Consider the following 21,457-nt stretch of genomic DNA (forward strand, 5'->3'; position numbering starts at 1 on the left):
TCCATATTTCCAGCTGCCAGAATTCTCCCTATTTATGTATACCTTGCATATTATGAGAGAAAAACATTATAATTGCTCCAAAAATCATTATTATTCAATAAAAAAATATAAATAACAGTAGGTAAACATGATGAAAAATGGACGTATCAACTCCCCCAAGCTTAGACCTCACTTGTCCTCAAGCAAAAACCAAAATCGAGAAACATGTCCACATGCTTAGAGAGAGAGAGGTGTCGATAAAAACAAAAATACGGACATAGAAGCATCATGTAACTTATTATAACAACAACAAACTTTAACATAAAACTTTTATCATAGAACTTTTATCATAGGCTTCTCATGAACAAGTGACAATTCATCACAACATCGAAGTATAATGCATAAACTCAATTGGAAACCAACAAATTATGTTCTCAATGAACTTTGCAACTACAATTCATCATCTTTTCAGGAAGGGTCACATATCAGATCCTTTAGGCAAGTCCACATACTCAACCATCATTTAGTCTTCTACGATTGCTAACACTCACCGCGTACACATGAGCAAAACACTTCAACTGGACACATAGAAAGATAGGGGCTTATAGTTTCGCCTCCCAACGAATTCACCTCAAGGGTGATGTCAACAATAATAACTCATGCTACCCATATTCAACTGGATATATGTGCCTATATATTTCCTCACCACATGATGCTTGCCAAAGGAGAAAATAAAAAGGAATAGAGAGAAAAACTTTGACTCTTGCATGGAAGTAAATACATAAAAGTAAAAGATAGGCCCTTCGCAGAGGGAAGCAGAGATTTCCATGCGCTTTTTGTTTGTATGCTCAACCCGTTAGTGCAAGATAATGTCACGTTATATTGCCTCGTGTGATGGCAACCTTTATTATGCAGTCTGTCGCTTTTATTCTTCACCATCACAAGTTCGTACAACGCTCAATTTTCCCTTACGCTAAATGATCTTACACTTCTAGAAGCAATTTTTATTTCCCTTTTTGCACCGATGACAACTTACTTGAAGGATCTTACTCAATCCATAGGTTGGTATGGTGGACTCTCAAACAAGATTTGGGTTTAAGGGTTTTGGATGCACAAGTAGTATCTCTACTTAGTGCGGAGTTTTTGGTTAGCGAAGATAGGGGAAAGCACCACATGTTGAAGGATCCATAACAATATAACTTCTATGTGAATATGAACAAACATAATTCATTACGTTGTCTTCCTTGTCCAACGTCAACAATTTTGGCATATAATATTTTGATGGGTGCTCACAATCACAAAAGATTTCCAGGATAGTGTATTTGCATGTGAATCTTCTCTTCCCTTATTAATTCTTTCATGAGTTGCATCATTGACCAATGTTATGTTTGTCAATCTACAATAAAATTTTCTACTTATACTTTTCCTTGTGTAATGTCATCACTTACCATAAGATTAGCATATGATCTTCTTCATTTATTTCCTTTCTTTTTATTGAAACAAGAAAGTAAAGAAGGCAAAACTCAAACTCAACTTTATTATATATCTCGCACACGATTGGATAGATTGGTCACTAAGCAAACTCTTGGAAAGAAAGGATCAAACTAAACTTTTATTCATCTAAAGCAAAAGATAACCATGGATCGAACTAAGAAAAGTAAAGGCAAAGATGGTGGAGATGATACGATACCGGGACACCTCCCCCAAGGTTGGCGAAAGCCAAGGGGAGTGCCCATACCCGATACTAAATTTTCTTTTGGTGATGAAGAAGGTGGTGGTGGTGATGAAGTAGAAGCAATCTTGTCCTCCAGACTCCATGGCAGAGGCTCACCATCATAAGAGGAAGAGTGAGTCTCTTGGATCCTGCAACTGGCAGCCAAACTCATACCTTTAAACCTTGCCTCATATTCAAAGACTTGGCTTTGAAGGTCGTGGATCTGGCTATGGAGGAAGTTGATTTGCTCGTTGAGGTAGAAGACGATGTCCTTCATGGACTTGCCATCCACCTTGAGATCACGGGTGTAGTCCACGTTCATGAGGTGATTGGCATTGAGCCCACGTTCCACCATCCCCTTGCACCGGAAGACTTCCTGCTCCATAGCTTCAAGCCTGGCCTCCACGGATCCAGTCCCCTTGGGTCCTTGCACATCACGGATGTGCAGCGCCCCATGGCGCATCTGGATTGCTTGAGGGTGCTGCATCACTTCCCGCACATATGGGTTGATGACGTTGTCGAAGAACTTGTCCTTGGAGAAGCTTGAACCGGCCATGGTGGATTGGATCTGACAGAAAACAACAAGAAAAGAAAACAAGAGATTTCTCCATGATACGGAGGTCAACAGGTTTGGGGGTATATAAAGATTTTTTTTTTAACTTGGGGAACAAGCAGAACGGAAGAAAAACGGAGTCCGGAAAGTACTCGAGGTGGGCACAACCCACCGGGGCGCGCGTGGCAAGCCAGGCGTGCCCCGGTGTATCGTGCCCACCACAATCACTTTCCTGGAAGTTTCTTATTTTCCTAATTTTTTAAATATTCCAAAACTGACAAAAAATATTTTTGCGGATTTTTCGGAGTCCGTTTACTTATCGTATCACGTATCTCCCTTTTTCACGGTTCTGGAGTGTTCCGAAAGGTTTCTTTTATGTGTTCTTCCGGTGTCATAGTTTGGATAATATTGCTTTCAACATTTATGGGTGTACGTGAGATATAATGTTTTATTCGTTGCCCATTGACAACCTTTGGGTTAGTACCTTCGATATTATTTATTTTGATACTCCGGATCGATAGACCTCCTCGATAACATAGGGTCCTTCCCATTTGAAGAGGAGTTTTCCTGCAAAGAATCTGAAACCGAGAGTTGTACAAAATAACATATTCTCCAACTTTGAACTCTCGTTTTTGGATTCTTTTGTCATGCCATCTTTTAACTTTTTCTTTAAATAACTTTGCATTTTCATAAGCTTGAGTTCTCCATTCATCTAATGAGCTAATATCAAATAACCTCTTTTCACCAGCAAGTTTGAAATCATAGTTGAGTTCTTTGATTGCCCAATGCTCATGATTTTCTTAGTGATTAAATCAATCGCTAAAGTGCCAATATTTCCAATATAAGATACATATGAAACAAATTGTTTTTATTTTTTGTCTTACTTGAAAAAAATAAGGAGTTGATTAGTATAGTAATACTGATAAACAATAATTGCCAATTGAATTATTATTTCTTAAATCTTGACGGTTCTTGAGGTACAAGACATAGTAATAACTTGTTCTCATTGTCTGAAATTACTAGAAAAACGATGATCAGTTAAAGAATATATAAAACATAGGGTAATAGCAGTTAAAAGGAATTGGTACCTATGGGGTATTGAACCCACGACCTTCGGCATATTAGACCAACACTCCAACCAACTAAGCCAGGGGACCTAATTTCTTTAGTAATTTCTATAAATAACGAAAAATGAATAATATAGAATGAGTAATCATGTTTCGTGATTGAGTGCAATTTAAAAAAAACTCCCGACGGTGCTGAGATAAGATCTATTGAATCATTTTTGTTTTCTAAAATTACTAGGAAAATATTGAGCAGATAGAGAATGTCTCTACCTAATAATAAAATACGGACTGTTTCTCTTCGTCCATCATCCAAATTACCCTCGAAGTTGATAAGAATAACCACCAATGCCACGCGTAAGTGATGAAAAACGTTTCATAGAGGATAATCCCTGTCTGGGTTGGCCCATGCAGCAGTGACCTCCTATACTACTCCATCCGTTCCTAAATATAAGTCTTTCTAGAGATTTCAATATTGAACTACATACGGATGTATATAGACATATTTTAAACTGTGGATTCACTCATTTTGTTTCGTATGTAGTCTTCTATTAAAATATCAAAAAAGCCTTATATTTAGGAACGGAGGGAGTACGTCCTGGCCAGTGGAAGAAGAAGCAGCGCGCCAGTTTGGCCAGGCCCATGTCCAGGCGGCCTGTTTCTAAACTTTATTTTTCATCTTTATTTCTTTTTACTTTAAATATTTTAGGACTAGAAAAGTTCTGGAATTTTTTTGACATAAAATATTTAATAAATCATAAAATGTTTGTGCATACAAAAGAAGTTCATGATATTGTAAAGAAATATTTGCTTACTTGAAAAATGTTTGCAACATTAAAAACAAGTGTTCGGAAAATAATAAATTTTCATAATTTTTTAAATTTTTTGCCTATTAAAAATTATTAATGAAATTGAATAAAATTTCGTCAATTCAAAAGTGTTCATCAATGGAAAATAAACTGTTCGTAAATTACAAAATAGTTTATTCATTCAAATAATTATCATGCATTTCGAAAAATATTGTTAAATTAAAAATTGTTTGATAAATCAAACAAATGTTCATGAATTTCAAAAATTGTTCCATAATTTTTTTTTAAAAAATCATCGATTCTAGAAATGTTCGCCGATTCAAGACCATTGTCTAATTTTTTCACAATTTTTAAAAAAATGTTTGCGAATAATATTAAATGTCATGAATTCAAAAAATATTCTTGATTTTAGAAAATGGTCATGAATTTATAATTGTTCACGAATTCGAAAAATGTTGACGCTTTCAAATTTGTGCATGAGTTTAAATTTTTTTCATGATTTCATGAAATTAAAAGTGATAGTGTATCTCGGTGATGCAGCTATTGAAGATTACGAAAGAAAAATCCTTTAGCCTAGTACAAACGAAACAAGGCAATCACATTAAAAAACAATTAGTCCTGACGGGACTTGAACCATGACCTTTGGCATATCAGACCAACACTCTAAGAGCTACATGACCTATTTACTCCCTTGTAAATAAATATAAGAGTGTTTAGATCACTAAAATAATGATCCAAGCGCTCTCATATTTCTTTACAGAGGAAGTACTTAGTAAAGTAAATACTGCTTTGTTTTAAAAAGGATTTAGAGAGATAGTTACGCTCCTTGCTTACACAGTGCCCGCGGTGAATAACTGAATAACTTGGAGATGGGCTTTGAGTTCGAGAAACAATTAGAGTGAACCCTGCGACAAATTGGAGGGCACCGCACATACATCACCATGTCGTACACATACATCACTGATAGATAGGCACTTCTCACGGAAAAAATAACTATCACACAAAGATAATTACACAGTAACATATATAGGCCTAATTTTGTTTCTGCTCAGTGGTAAGCACCCTGATTTTCTTGGACTTGTTTTTGGAAAAGGAGGAACGAAGCCCCCGGCCTGTACATCAATATCAGAAACTCATGATGTTGCCTGCTGCAGCATACGGTAATTCACCGCTGCGGTAATCCTGTCGAGGGTGCTCATCTATCTTCACACCCAGTCTTATACTCATCAGTTCATATACACATTACTTGACAAGTCTTTCTGTGCCACGTCATCTGACAAGCCTTCACTTGATGGTATATATATCGATGACAATATTTGCAGACAACAGCTGGAAACCGACATTTGACAATTGGATCTGCTGCTCTTGAAAGATATACTTCTTACAATTTTACACCTTGTGGATTAATATATCATTCAACTTATTCACCCTGCTATGCAAAACCTCAGCCATTGAGCCGCGAGCCAGGGACCACTATCAGGCATGACACTCATCTAGTGTGTAGAAGCAAATGCCATGCACATTGGTGGAGTGATCTTGGCCAATGCAAGCAAGGAAGCTGGGAAGATCCAAAGCCCATCCCCACATATAAAGCCGGATGCAACTGCTGGCACCATATGTGCTGCTTTAATCCTGTCCATCTTGTGCCAGATGTAGACTATCAAGCTCCCGGCGCACATGTCGATGGCGAAGCTCGCGCCGACGAGGAAGGGGAACCCCATTGCCATGGGCAACGGAACCCATTTGCCATACTTCCACGGAAGGAAATCCCTCATGAGGTTGGCCGCCAGTGCAAATGCAAAGAATCCACAGCACAGCTGCAAGCAATGCATGGGCAGAGCAGAGAAGCCCTGCACACCAAGAATCGCGATGTTTCGGTATATTAGAGCATACGGCGCCTTCCAGGGGCTGTCCTGGTTGCCTATGTCAAAGGCACTGTAGAACACATAGAATGTCAGTGGTGAGATGACACAGCCCATGGCGGTGCCAATGATCTGAGCGATAAGCATTGATCTAGGTGATGTTAATGTAAGATGCCCAGTTTTGAAATCCTGCATCAGATCAGCAGATATTGACGTCATGCATTTCACCATGCCACAGCCTACCATCCCAGCAACCACACCATGTTCTTTCCCAGCCGCGGCCGCAAGAATGAGGAGGGCAACTTTTCCGTAGTTGAAGGCCATGTTGATGTCAGTAAGGCCGGAACCATAGGCATTGGAGAAACCCAGGGCAGGAGCCAGTAAGTATGCTACGACAGCATAGTACCACTTCAACTCAGGGAACATCCTGGGAATAGCGATTACAGCGCCGACTGACAATGCAAAGTAACCTAAAATGGCTATCCAGTTAGGGAGACTGTCTCTTGTAAACACTTCATTGCGATGTTGGTCAGCGAGTGACAGAGTACCTTCCCCTGAAAGGATAATGAACCCAACATCAGATCATCTATACATCAGGAAGGGAGAAAGGTTGAGTTGTTTACCGTTCTTTGTGTTTTTCTGCTTTGATTTGTCAAGCATACTGATGGTGGTCTTAACCATAACCTTTGTAAAATTGTATATGCCGTCTCCTAGGATGAGAGCTATGCAAATGAATGCCTGCGAATGATAGTAAGTAAGGTAAGAAAAAAAGAATTGCATTCTCGAAAAAAATGATTTTTTTTGCAAAACACGCGCACAACAAAAAAAATCAATTTTGGAAGCAAACCTTGTAACCTTGCAGACTTTTCATGCTGCTTTCTGGTAAATCTGCAGGATACCAGTTCCCTTTCATATTAGCAATCAGTGGCCACATTATGCCCCAGGAGAGAACAGAACCAAGAAGGAGAGATATATTGACAAGGTGGGGGCAAATCATCCCTGCCCCGACATATGTGAGATTGAAGTCAAAGAAGAACCTGACACCCCATCACAAAATCCAAATTAGGTGAAATTGTTACCAGTCAAGAATATAATATACTCCCTCCGTCCGAAATTACTTGTCGTAAAAATGGATGTATCTAAAACTACAGTACGTCTAGATACATCCATTCCTCCGACAAGTATTTCCGGAGGTAGGGAGTAATAATGAATAACATGATGGGTGTTACGTTTGTTTCCAAGCTCTTAATCCAAGAGTGGGGAACTGCGAAAAGCCACAATGATCTCCACCCGAATAAAACCACTGGAAGAAGCTCCAGACGAAGCTAATTGCAAAGTATTTTGTGAATCCATTCACTTGCATCCTGACGTTAGCAAGAAAAACATCAAATCTTGCTGAAAATGAGGGAATCATAATATTTGGTTATGAAGGCCATTGGTTATGTGAGAGAACTGCATACTTTGCCACATCATCTCCCTTAGGCGCATGAAATCCATTTATAAGCACGGCGGTTGCAGTTCCGCTTGGGTAGGTTAATTTGTAGTCGATCACCAAAATCTGAAAATTTACAAAGTTCCATACAGAATTGTGCTTAGATTTGGTTTTTCCCTTTACACGTGATGTGAAACAACTTATTTTTCTTTCCTTTTTGCGCGGGTCAAACAACTTGAAAAGTTAACAGCGGAGAAGTTATGCAGGGATCACGTTCAATATGAAAGGTTTCCCAAGATGATAGAGAACACCGCACGCCATGGCTTTATTTTCCTTGGCACTATTTAGCAAAAAAAGTTTAACATACTTAGCCAATGTGTATACCGTGTGGGACTTGGCTGAAGAAAAGTTTTGTCAGGACTCAGGACTAAGTGGTGAATATAAATCAAATAATATGGGCTATGGGCAGTGTGGCAACGAAACTAAGCAGTCCAAAAAACATTCAAGTGCTAGTGTTTACCACAAACAACAACACCTAACAAAATGGAAGAATACTTGTCCCTTGTCTGAGCTTTACATTACCCTTCACACACTAGTTGGAAACTGGGCAAAGGTACAAAGCCGGGGAAATCTCAGTTGGTAGTACTAAGTAATGGTGAACCCTGATCGAATGGCAGAGGTAAATTGCTGAATATGTAGACAGGAAAGACTGACAGACCTTCCTGAGAGGGACAAGCGCGAGAATCCCCACGAAGGCGACGGCGAAGAGGAAGCCGGTCATCCACCCAACGCCGGGCTCCTTCGTGCCCACGTTGCCCTCCATGTCCACCCCGGCCATCTCGTAGGTCTTCTTGTTGAGCCCGAGCAGGTAGGACCCGAACCCACCTGGGGAGGGAGGAAAAGAAAAATGCAAGAAGGCGTCAGAATCCCAGTGCTCCACTCGACGAAACCGGGGAGAGATTGGTGGGCGCGGTGCCGACCGGCGGATCCGATGCTGTAGCAGGCGACGGCGCAGGTCTGCACGACGGTGTTCTCCTGGCGGGTGAGCGGGCGGACGACGAGGCCGAGGCGGGCCAGCGCCTGCGTCCAGCCCCGGAGCATGACGAAGGAGATGAGCGCGGCGGAGACGTTGAGGGTGGGGTTGAGGCCCGTGGTGAGGTTGAGCTTCATCACGATGACGCTGTACATGGTGCCGACGGCCACGCTCACCACCAGGCCGCGCAGCGTCAGCTGCTCCGTCCACGGCGGCACGCGGCCGGTCGCGTGCGCGGGCACCCCCGGCTCAGCCTCCGCGCCCTCGTCGCAGAGCGCGGCTTTCCCCCCGCCGCCGCCGCTGCTCTCGCCGGCGTCGTCCCGCTGGTGGAGCCCCATCGCGAGCCCGGTGCGGGGTTGCTTCCTCCGCCGTCCCCTGCTTCATGGGGGAAAAAAGAAATATTTCCGCGGCGTCAGGTTCGAGTACAGACGGAGTAAGAAAGATTCGTGGCTCGTGAGGAGGAGCTAGTGGTGAACAGAAGCCCAGCACAAGAGTATTACAGTGCTACTAGCAGTGAAGTCATGTGCAAGTGAGCTCTCGTGCACCATGAAAGGTCGATTCAGTGGAGGAAAACATGTGGATTTGATCGGCGATTCATGAGCGCGAAAAATCCTGCGTCACCTGCGGTCTCCGCTCCAAACCAAAACGACGAACAGAAGAGTGAAGCAGGGGAAATGGAAGGTGAGCAGGATGCTAACCGGGGAGGACGTCAAGGAAAGAGAAAGGAAAACGATGGACAATAGAAGGCAACAGTTTGTTTGACAGTTCTTCTGCAGGTCTCAGCAGCAGTTAGCGCTGACTGGCCGATCACCGCCCCTTGTGTACGTTAATAGTAACACACACGCAACCACACAAAACTAGGAAATAATAATAATAACCAATCGGCAGTTCTTCCCTGGCACGCAATAAGGAAACAACATTTCCAGCAGGAAACAGGAAGGGATCCCCGTCGAATCACAGCACGAGATCGACCTCCCAAGCAAAAGAGGTGCCAGAAAACGGAAGCAACCCCAATCAAGATGATCATGATGTAGTATCAAAGAACAAAGAACGGCACAATACGAGTTACATAAAGCCTAATTTCTTTCCCAAGCAAGACGATGGATGAAAGAACAGAGAACGGCAGAGTTAAGCTGTTGTTATCCTAGGAAATAGATGGATAGACATGATGTGCTCCCCTGCTCCCATCCGAACTGTACCTGCTCGGTGATCGTAGGAGGAGGACCCGGCCGGCGACGGCTGCTGGACGGTAGTAGGAGTCGGCGATGGGTCGATGGATCCTACGTGGTGGGTGGACTACACCAGTGGACAGTGGCAGGGGTTATATATAAAGGCGTCGACGTTTGTTGTCTTATGGCGCGTGGGCCCCCGGGAGCAGCATGGTTCACGCCAACTGCGCTCGGCTTGTCTGCTTCTGCGGGCGTGTGCTCCGCGCTCGCGACGTCAGGTGTCAAGTTTTTCGCTGCATGATGCACCCCTGTGCGTTTCTAGTCCTACCCTGGTGTCTGCTTCTCTTCTGTTCAGTGTTCACCTGGTAGATGATGCTCTGCTCTCCCCGGCGGCGGAGGGAGCGGCCGACACGTCGGCGAACAAAATCCAGGCCGGGGGTCACGGGTTTGGGCAGGCAGATGCCGGCGATACGGGGAGCGTCCAGCCGTCCAGTACAACCAGGGGACCAAGCGGACGCGTTGGTGACTGTGTTTCAGTATTCTGGTTCGGTTCCGTTCTCGCTTGGTCCTCCTTTCTGCATTTCCCCATCAAGCTATAGTGGCCCAAGACACAAACACATGGTTAGTATTTCGTCGAGAAATATTCCTAGTCGCTTTGTAAGAAGGAAGTTGATCAAATTGAAGAGTGAAGTCTGTTTTGAGAGGGTAGTGTGCGTCGGAAACGAACCCCCAATGTTCAAATCCCAAAAGTCTATGTCCTGTTGTCGCTAATTCCGGATGCTTCTAACCTTTAGTGTGTATCAAAACGAGGGGATGCGTACGTGGCTCGGGAAAGACCGGAATCGCGTTCGCCCCTTCCTCTTCCTTCTCTCCCGTGATGTATGCGCTCCTCCCTGCACGGTGGCGATGGTGGCGTAGCGGATGATCGCGGCGGCGGTTGACGGCAACTCTGATGGTAAAAAGCAAGGTATGCAATGTTCTTCTACTGTGTCCACTCGTCGTATCTCTCCTCTCTCTTATCTCAGCTAGGTTTAGAGGTTTTGGAGGGTGGAGTAGGGCAAATTTAGGTGTCTGAATTGGTTGGTTTGTGGTCCAATCTGGTCATGTAGTGTTTTAATCATTTGAAATCGATGCAATGTAGGTGCTTTTTGTTGACTCCATGGACCCATCGAAGATTTTGAATGTCAGAGTTCACATAGGGGGTCGGGTTTGTTCGAATTAGACCCTCTCTGGACTATGTTGGGGGGGTGATGTGGCCTACTCAGAGATTGAGAGGGACAAGTTGTCCTCGCGGGAGGTGAAGGGCTTTCTTAGGGATCACGTGGTTGTGAAGGAAAGCATGAAGTTGTACTTCTTTTTGCCAGGCAAAGAATTGGTGAATGCACTGCTGTTTTGCATGATGATGAGGGTTGCATGAAAATGTCACAGTATATTACTGATGGTGGAGTAGCTTATATATATGTGGAATACAATGAGGAAGAAGATCCAAAAGTAGAAGGGGACAATGGGTCTGTTTTTGCAGATGAAATTCACGATTATGCAAGTGGAGATGATGTTCCTGTTGTCATGATTGTAGAACATGAAAACATTGAGAATGCAGGTGCAGAACATGATGAACATTTACTTGAGAAGGTGCTTGTTCCTAATGACAGTGGTGCTATCACTTCACTAATTAACAACCCCTTAAAGAAAAGAAATGCAATAGTTGGTCCATCTCAAGCATCTCAAAGTTCTCAAGTGTTGAATCCATCTCAAGCATCTCAAGCAAGAGAAATTGTGCAAAAAATACTTCAAGGAGCAGAGCATGGGGCAGAGCAAGGAGCAATGTAAAATTGTAGAAAAGATCCAGATTCAGAGGACACTAAATATGTGCCTCACACTGATAACAGTGGAGAGGAGTCAGAAGTAGTTGCGATGAGAAAGCATGCAAGGAAATTTAGAAAGAAAATGAAAGACTCTAGGAAATGGTTTCAATCATATGCAACAGGGGCAGTGCCAATTGAAAGCATTGCAAATGTTCACGAGGTGGTAGAGGACATGGAATTTGAGTCTTCTGATGAAGATTATAGTTATGATGAAGATAGTGATGGAAACATGGTGAGAGGCAAGAGAAAATACCCAAGGTTTAACCCAGATAATCATATACCACATTTTAGTTTGGGGGTGGCTTTCACAAGCAAGAATCAGTTTGTCAAGACTATGAAAAGATATGGACTTGTGACCAAAAGAAGCATGAGATTGAAGAAGTTAGAGGGGACCAGGGTAAATGTTGAATGTGGATGGCCTGGTTGTCCATGGCTTGTGTGTGCAACAAAGACAACCAGATCAAATTTGGGAAGAGAAAAATCCATCAGGGGTACACATCCATCAAAAGCAAGGGTTGAGGCAAAGCAAAAGCTAGCATCGCGAGTTGTGTGTGGTAGCTACTACACGTGAGAGTATTTGTACGCGGAGTTCGTGTACTTGGCATTGCGTGGATGCTCGGATTATTTTTTCACACAGTCAGCCGTACAAAAAACCATGGCGCCAGTGGGTACCAGGTTTGAGGAGGAGAAGTAACACGACTTACTTGTTACGCAATCCTGGGTCCGCTAACACCAGCGTTTCCGACCCACATGCGTTAACAGGCCCAACCGGAGAGCAACACCGACTTATGACAGGCCTTGGGCCCTCTCCTCCCAAAAGACTAGCCTGTTAGGAGGGGACACCCTCACCCTTATAAGTCGTGTTATGTCTTCCCCCACAACCGATGTGGGACTAAACCCAACAATCTCCCCCTCACACATCGGTCACCCATGGGCCCGCTAACACCAGCGTTCCAGCCCACCTACCATGACCGACCACCCGTGAGTCCACCGAGATTTATTCCGAACACCTGGGCTCTGATACCACTTGTTACGCAATCCCGGGTCCGCTAACACCAGCGTTTCCGACCCACATGCGTCAACAGGCCCAACCGGAGAGCAACACCGACTTATGATACGCCTTGGGCCCTCTCCCCCCAAAAGACTAGCCTGTTAGGAGGGGACACCCCCACCCTTATAAGTCATGTTATGTCTCCTCCCACAACCGATGTGGGACTAAACCCAACACCAGATGCTCAAGGTATCAAATTATCACCTTTGGTGATGACCACCAGTGTGCACAAAACAGAGAGAATAGACTAGTAACTGGAAAGGTCTACTTCTCTTCTATTCACCTCGTAGATGAGGCAAAACCTGATGTTGTGGACTTTTTTGAAAAGTTTAGCCGGATTTGACTCGATGAAGAAAAAAATCAAGATTTGACCTTTGTTCCTACCGTCAGGGAAGCTCGCGGTAGGGTTGCACTGCCTACCACCGAGGTGACTCGCGATAGACCACTCATCCACGTCAGCAATGGTAAATAGTTGTTGGCCTCTACCGTTGAGGCCCCCGGCTATAGGGTGCTTTACCCTATCATCGGAGACCCTCGCGATAGGGGCTGAATAGTTATAAACCCGCAGGGCTGGCTCACGGGCCCCCCCACGAACCCAGCCCCCATCTTCTCCCTATCACACCGCAATAGAGAGGTGTGACCTTTGTCAGGACATCTTGCAGGCTTGTCCCCGCTTGAATTGCCGCCCTATGGTCGGCCTTTTCCTGCCGATATTTTGGGAAGAGAGGCCCATGGCAAGGATAAGAGGGGCAGGCAGCTAGAGAGAGAGGGAAAAAGGATTGACCTCCCATTTTCCCCCTGGGAAGAAGGCTTCTTCTTCCTCGTAGCTTGTAACACATGTGCAACACAACAGAGAGGAAAACACAAAGCAGGAGTAGTGTTTTACACCGCAAGGTGGTCTGAACCTGGGTAAACTACGACATCCTCCTTGTGCTCTGCACGTGTGCCTTGGTCGTAGGAGAGAAATGAGGTTGTAGGTGCACCCAGATCCCCGGTGCTCGAACCGAGTTCTTGAGAGGTTTTCCTGTAGGCACAAAACCAACCTCCGACACCCGCGGGAGTGTCAGCGACGCTAGAAATCGCGTCGGTGGGAACCTAGTCCGTCACGGGATCCCAACGTCACGCGCATGAGTAGGGCGGTTCCACGGGATCCTCTGTGGGTGCTGAGCTGGATGCGGCCACTCATACGCCACACCGTAGGCTACAACATCTGTTGTGCAAAGCAGGTCCAGATTCTATTCATGATATTCTGTGACTAATTCTTCTACGCCATCTCATGTACAACAAGTTGCACGGCGTGTTCAATCACAACCAGTTTCACATGTTATGATTTGACTACAAAAAGGTATAAAGAATCCAAAAACTAGAGCTGATGGCACTATACCATATGGCATGTTGTATGTTACAGGAGAGCCAACGGGTTTAGAGGATCCACTGAAAGATCCGAAGTGGAAAATGCAATGGATGAGGGATACAAGGAACTTATGAGAAGCAAAACATGGCATATCGTACCCGAGCCAAGAGGTAAAAATATTATTGACTCTAAGTGGGTGTACGGAATCAAAAAGAAGGCACATGGCTCGTTTGACACGTATAAAGCATGTTTAGTTGCAAAAGGTCTTAAACAATGTTATGGTTTAGATTATGAAGATACCCTCAGTCCTATTATTAAAGTTGTGATTATTAGGCTTGTATTAGCCATTTATGTTTCTAGGGAATGGATCTTGAGACAACTAGATGTTCAGAATGCGTTTTTTCATGGTGTTCTAGAAGAGGAGGTTTACATGAGACAACCACCTGGGTATGGAGAAACAAGGGCACCTCATTATGTGTGTAAACTTGAGAAGGCACTTTATGGTTTGAAATAAGCACCAAGGGCATGGTACTCATGGTTAAGTTCTGACTTGAGGCATCTTGGTTTTCTTGAATCCAAAGATGACACATCACTCTTTATCTATAACAAGGCAAACACAATTATATTTGTCCTGGTATATGTTGATGATATTATAGTTGCAAGTTCTTCACAAAGTGTCATTAATGCCCTATTGCATGATCGAAGTTCAGAGTTTGCTTTGGAGGATATTGGTGATCTACACTTCTTCCTAGGCATTGAAGTCAAGAAGATTCAAGATGGCATAGTACTTCACCAAGAAAAATATGCCACTGAACTTTTGGCTCACATGGGGATGAACGACTATAAGCCTTCACACACACCGTTGTCTTCTTCAAACAAACTTTTAGCATTTGAAGGAGAGCCACTTAAGGAAGAATAAAGCACAAGGTACATAAGTGTTGTAGGGATCTTACAGTACTTGACATTAATGAGACCAGATATATCCTTTACTCTAAACAAGGTTTTTCAGAATCTGCATACACCTACTTCTGTACATTGGACAACCGTTAAAAGAATCATACGGTATATAAAGCATACTGTAAGCTTAGGCCTTCAGTTCAGATATTCCAATTCCACTCTTGTTAGTGCCTTCTCTGATGCTAACTGGCTAGGATGTAGTGATGACAGAAAGTCAACTAGAGGATTTGCAGTATTCTTTGGCTCTAATCTTATTTCCTGGACTAACATAAAACAAGAAAGAGTGTCAGGGTCAAGTACTAAGGCTGAGTGAAAGTCTCTAGCCAATGTCACTGCTAAGATCATTTTGTGGTAACCATTGCTTAGTGAGTTGGGAATCAAACATGCGCTGTCATGTTTATGGTGTGACAACTTTGGAGCCACCTATCTCTATGCACCATGGCATAACTAAACATATTGAAATTGATTTCCATTTTGTGTGAGAAACGGTTGTAGAGAAGAAGTTGCACATATGTTTCATTCCCTCCAAGGATCAAGTAGCAGATGGTTTTATAAAGGCCCTACCAAGCAGACCATTTGAAGACTTCAAGAGAAATCTTAATGTAAGATAGCTGAGATTAAGGGAGAGTGTTAGACTTAGAGATATTTTGAGTTGTAATCTCAACCAACTCTCGATTCTCTATGTCTCTATCGTAGCAATCTCTTATTCTATAACTACCTGATCGTAGAGATCGAGGGAAGTCTTGTATGACATGGAAGGGGCTATTCCTGCCTCATATCAATGTAAGCCAATGCAGCCCTCTACGACGCTTCCAACTTACTCACATGATATGGTTCAAACAATGGATTCTCTTGAAACTTAATAACCTATGCTCTTAGTCAACAATTTCAATGCATCTTATTTTCACCAAAGTCTAAGTAAGAGCTCCACATACTCAATTATCATATAGTCTTCTATGATTGCTAATACTCATGGCATATTTTTAGAACAAACATCATCCATCGAACATAGAGAAAGAGAAAGATAGGTGCTTAAAGTTTTTCAAAGAACTCCGGGGGAAATCACACAGATTGATTCCTCTCCGAAGAACTCCTACCGCCTAGGAGTCTCCAACCTCCAAGAGTAACAAGATCACGGGAATGCTCAAAACTTGCTCAAATCACAAATAGCTTGGGTTGAGAGAAGAAGAGGGAGAATATCTATCTTTTGATTGGAACAACTCTCAAAGGGGCTCACAAATGCTCTTGGGATCTAAGATTTGGAGTGAGCAAATGTGTGTGAGGTGGAAATGTGTTCTTATGAGGATAAGGCTGTATTGGGCCACCCACTCACGAAGTGGGAGGGGTATTTATAGTGTGGAGAGAAAAAGAGCCGTTGGGGGTACTTTAAATCACACAGGGTCCGGACGTCCGACAGTTGTCCGAAGTCCGGGCGTCCGTGAGGGACCGGACGTCCGACAGAGGTCGGACGTCCGAGACCTCTAGGCATGACTGGAACTCTTCTGAATTCATCAGCGATCGGACGTCCGACAGGGGTTGGTCGTCCGAGGCCTGTAGATGTGCCTGGACATATTTGAATTCATCAGCATACGGACGTCCGGAGTGGCCCGGAAGTCCGTGTTATGCAGCACAATTTCTACTGGTGGTAGGTTCCGGATTTCCGACGGGTGTCGGACGTCCGGAGGGAGTCGGATTTCCGAGATATAGAACTCAACTTCTACTGGTGCAGGCTTCCGGATTTCCGGGACTTGGCCGGACATCCGGGCCTCGGACGTCCGGAGGTAGCCGGAAGTCCGAGTTATATGGCTCTGAATTCTCTGGTATAGGATTCCGGATTTCCGAAGCTGTCGGGCGTCCGACCCTCGGACGCTCGGAGGAGGCCGGATGTCTGAGGCACTGGTTCTGTTTTCAGATAACAGCAGAGCAGTGGAGATGTGGTCTGAACAGAAAGTGAAGATGTAGTTTGAGCAAGTTCATCGCAAAACCTGTGATCCCCTCTTAATAGTGCGGGATCCATAAGGACTCAAGAATCATAAAAGAGTACTGATGATCCATACTTGAGTGTATACTTTTATTCGCTGATCATCACTCCGCACAACTAACGTCAAAGGAACTGATACCTTTGAGTTAGCCCTTTCACCTGAGCTTGATGTTGTTGTTCCTTCTTGGCTCAAGTTGAAAGCAAGACATGATGAAGTCTTCAAGTAGCTTTCCCATACACAATGCGGAAAGCCTAGCTTATGTATTCATCTTCATTTGTCCACCATGTGAACATCCACAAGAATCAAGCATGAAGTTCTCAAGAATGTTTATCTTGATCTTGTCCTTGTTAGCACATGAGGTTGTCCTTGTCACCACATGATCATTGACAATAGTTTCAATGATATATTCGTGCTGATCCACTTGAACTTGCACACCACAATCTTGATGACGATCACCACTTGACGTCATCCTTCATGGGTTGTATGAGATCTTCCTTTTGACGCAAGCCCAATGGAAACACACCTAACCCCCACATAGGAGTCTCACAAAGACCATGGGTTAGTACACAAACACGTAATGGACAATGCTTACCATACCATGGGATCACTTGATCCCTCTCGGTACATCTTATACGCTTTGTGTGTTGATCATCTTGATTTGCTCTTAGTCTGAGATCTTGATCAACCTAGTGTTTCTATGACCAATCTTTGGATAATACCTTGAATAACATCTTGGTCAACATATAAACTCCTTGAACCCAACAGATGGACTTCAAGAAGTGCCTATGGACAAATCCTATAAATATAACTTAAGGCAACCATTAGTCCATGGGGAGTTGTCATCAATTACCAAAACTACATATGGAGATATATGCTCTAACATATACATCAACTGACAACTTGACTTTTCTGTTTTTAATAAGTGCATCCACAGGTTCTCTAGGATTTACTCTAGGAGAAGGCTCAACTGCTTTGGAAAGCCACTTATTAGTAACCTTTGTGTTCTCTGCTGATGTTGGACAAGTGTGCTTCATGTTACACTTCTTAATGCAAAAAATCTTTCATGAGCTATCCTGGAGGTACACATGTAAAATTCACATCCATGCTCTCTCTGTGAACACCCAAAAATAATTCTTGTTGGGGAGTTCCCGTGGTAGTGAAAAGACCTCAAAGTCCTTATATGAAAATCCCTTAATGCTTCTCTGAACTGGTAAACACTCAAAACACAAGCTCTTGCACAACAGTAAATGTGAATTGGGAATTGAGGGGTCAAACCATACCCTATCATTCTTCTTTTTCTTATTACTCTTTGGCTTCTTCGGGAGGTATGGTAGTTCAACTTCATCACTTCATCCTTTTCTTATTACTCTTTATGTTCACAACCTTCACATGATGATAAACCTCCAACATTTCATGAACACTAGCTTCATTCCTAAATACTTTATTCTTTCAGATCCAATGTCCTCCTCCTTCACATAGTACATGTAATCACTCTCCCCATACCCTTCACTAGCAATACGTGATTGTAGAGTAAGAAAAGAAATATTTGTCTCATATATACCCCTTTTCACAGGGTTTCTTCCTTTGAAATGAAACCATATGTCCCACTTCTGGTCAGCCAAACTGCATAGATAAGTGCTCATGAATTGAATTGAAATAGACACAACTACAAGTGCAATACAATTTACTACACATGTTTAACAAACAGAAACATCCTACTTTAATGGCAAATCTAGGATTGAAGAAAACATGCTCCTACAAACACATCTTACTAATTTGCGAGATTAAAGAAAACATGTTCATTTAAGCAGATGATATTTCCATACCTGCAACCCACAGAACATCCATGCGCCGGCGATGATTGGACGAGCGGTGCCTCCGGCTGCTGCAAGCCTGCCTGCGTCGTGTAAGTAGTGCTCCCCAACCAGTTATCAACTTCAGAGAAAGACCCTACACCGTTCAAACTTGTGCCACCGCCGCCGCCGTCGCTGCCGCCATCGCCGCCGCCCCCGTCCGGAATCACCGACCCCATGGTGGTCGCCACCTAGGTCAGAGAGAGGGAGAGGAGAGAGTGAAGCGAGAGGGGACTGACTCAGATCTTGACCTCACCCGACCGCTTTCGACCGCAAACGCGTCGTTAAGGCGCGATGGTGCACGGTTGGCCACGGTTGCAGCTGGTTAGTGGGCCCAACCGGTCAGATTCGTGCTTAGAGTGGGTGAAGCAGGCGGTTTCACGACTTGGTAGCTTTTTGCGACGGGTTAGGAAAAAAAGTGGTAGTTTTTCGCACAAAATCGTAAAATTGTAGTTTGTGGGCATGTTTCCATGAAATGTGGTAGCTTTTGGTTAAATACCCTCTCCGTTGTGATCATGTAGCATTTTTTTTATTGTGCAGCACATTTCCCTACAAGTTTCTGGATCCCCCCCCCCCCCCCCCCCCCCCGAGAAGACCGAGCTATGCGTAAATCGCCTGGAAAAAATATTTTGGGTAAGTCGATGTTTTGGGTCATTATATTAAGATCCAATGATCGCTGTTCTATCTTCTTCCTTCACCTTTTTTCCTCCACTCAGAAATTTGACTTGTCTAAATCGTAAATTTAATCAACTTACCTATATTTTTCTTTTTCTTTGAGGAGACAACTTGCCTATAGCTATTGTGCTTAACGATTGCATGTCTGTCTATAAAGTCTGTTCCTACAGCTATTGTGCTTCACAATTGAGGATCAGAAATGAAGTTGAGGGAACGGTACAGGGCTGTAGGAGAACGATCTTGTCGAGGAGCTGCTCCTCCGTTCGGATTCTCTCTACTGTCGCATTTTTGTCTTCCAATTCTGCTAGTGCTTATTAGGGGGGTGATACCATTACCACCACGATATGCTTCAACTTGGACCAGAGATCCGTGCTTCATCACATCCTTACGTAACACTTGACTTGATCGCTCATCGTACCTCACTACTGAAGTCAAGCCACAAAGGTGCTTTCTTATGCTGGAAAATCTAGCTAGCTAGGTTGCCGTGATTCTTGCCGTGATTGCCCATCGCGGCGCATGTGCGAAGTCAATCAAACCACCAAGGAAATCTAGGTGGTTACCCCAGCCTACGGGAGAAGAGAGAACGAGTTTTCATATAGGAGTAGACTAGTGCGTGGGGGATCATGACCATGCGGTCCTGTTTTGGATTCTTTTCGCGTGAGATTCAGGCACTGCTGCACGGGAGGCAGTGGTGCCATCGCTGCTGCAGCTTTCGAATCCCTCAAATTGGTCAGCAAACCTAACCGGATATATGCGAGCACTGCAGAGCATGGGTAGCAACGACCACGATCGATCGGTGTGGCGACAAGCCGATGCAGACCGCGCCTTGAGCTGCACTGGGTAAGAAAGCTCCACAATGCGTGGCACTATTTGCTTCGCAGGGAACAGCGAACCAGTGCGATCGATTCGTAGCGAAGACAAACGGAATCAGCGCAAGCCAAGCTCCGGGGTGACACGTAGAGAGAGAAGGAAGAGATCACTCGAGGCATCATACGATTGATAGATCCCATGGATCGACAAGGCTAGATGTGTTCGGTTAGAGTAGTGATTTATTACCTTGTGATGAACTCGATGAGCTCCCTCCAAACACCGTCGTGAGGTGGTGACGACGGTGGGGAAGGAGAGAGATGTGACAGCGGCTGAGGTGAACTTCCCATCGCTTCAGTGCATCCCTCTAGATCGGATTAGGGTTAGGAGTGGGGAACAGTGGCGACGGCGAACCTCGTTACTTGTGCCACGGTCCCCACCTCCTCTTTATAGCACTGCGCGACAGGGGCCCACCAGCCTTGCTTGGGCTGGACGCCTTCGATCAGGACGTGAGTCAAGGTCCAATGAACCGTTGGGCTCATTGGGAAAGAGATCAACCTAACAACAAAGTCATAATCGGCGACGGCTCTGTCAGCCACCGTTTCCTCCACCACTGGCACCCGTGTCTGTTTCCACAAGGGATCATTTTGGGAAAGCTCTAGCCTCTAGGAAAGCAGGTTGTTCATAGTAATGTTTTCACGTGTAAAGTCGGTGGTTTACCACCCATTTGTCTTGGCCTTCCAAGAGATGAGATTTGGATTGGAAACAAGGATTGGAAAAAAAGTTGAGAGTAAAACTGGAAACAGGTTAAGAGGCTGACAAGGAAGAGCTTCTTTCAATTGGAGGAAGATTGGTACCTGTCAATTCAAGTTTAAGTAGTAGCATTCCCTTTCATATTATGTCTTTGTATGAAATTTCAGTGGGCGTTAGGAAAAGAATAGATTGTTTTGGAGCTAGGGTAATGTGGCAAGAGGATGTGCCGTGAGGAAGTGGTATCATTTAGTGGCCTAGCCAAAAGTTGTAGACTGGTTCTAGGTGTTTTTTTTCTTTTCTTTTTCTTTTCTAAAAAGGAGAATGACATTCGGCCTCTTCATCAGGACGATGCATGCAATCATTTCAATACATCAATCAATAAATCTAAAGTCATCATCTTGCTAACATTATCGCCACTCCTATCAACTTGATGAACAGGTCCGGGGTGTTAGATCTGGAAATAAGAGTTTGGAAAATGGTAGAGGACTTTAGCAAAAGGTAGTATCATTTATGTTACGAACAAGTGTTCTTTTTGTTTAAAAGCA

The 21,457-nt window shown here is 44.0% G+C and overlaps 1 protein-coding gene across 1 annotated transcript; it reads right to left on the minus strand.

Annotated features, from left to right (window-relative positions):
- Nucleotides 1-4,970: 4,970 nt before the first annotated feature.
- LOC123427389 (probable metal-nicotianamine transporter YSL9) lies at nucleotides 4,971-9,602 on the minus strand. The gene is made up of 8 exons (XM_045111418.1): nucleotides 8,947-9,602; nucleotides 8,394-8,824; nucleotides 8,132-8,298; nucleotides 7,442-7,539; nucleotides 7,211-7,345; nucleotides 6,829-7,018; nucleotides 6,605-6,719; nucleotides 4,971-6,535 (listed from the first exon to the last, which is right to left on the minus strand). Exons 1-8 carry the CDS (start codon nucleotides 8,967-8,969, stop codon nucleotides 5,613-5,615), a joined length of 2,082 nt encoding a protein of 693 aa, XP_044967353.1. The 5' UTR covers nucleotides 8,970-9,602; the 3' UTR covers nucleotides 4,971-5,612.
- Nucleotides 9,603-21,457: the final 11,855 nt, after the last annotated feature.

The sequence above is a fragment of the Hordeum vulgare genome, chromosome 2H (assembly GCF_904849725.1).
Source record: "Hordeum vulgare subsp. vulgare chromosome 2H, MorexV3_pseudomolecules_assembly, whole genome shotgun sequence".
Lineage (NCBI taxonomy): Eukaryota > Viridiplantae > Streptophyta > Magnoliopsida > Poales > Poaceae > Hordeum > Hordeum vulgare.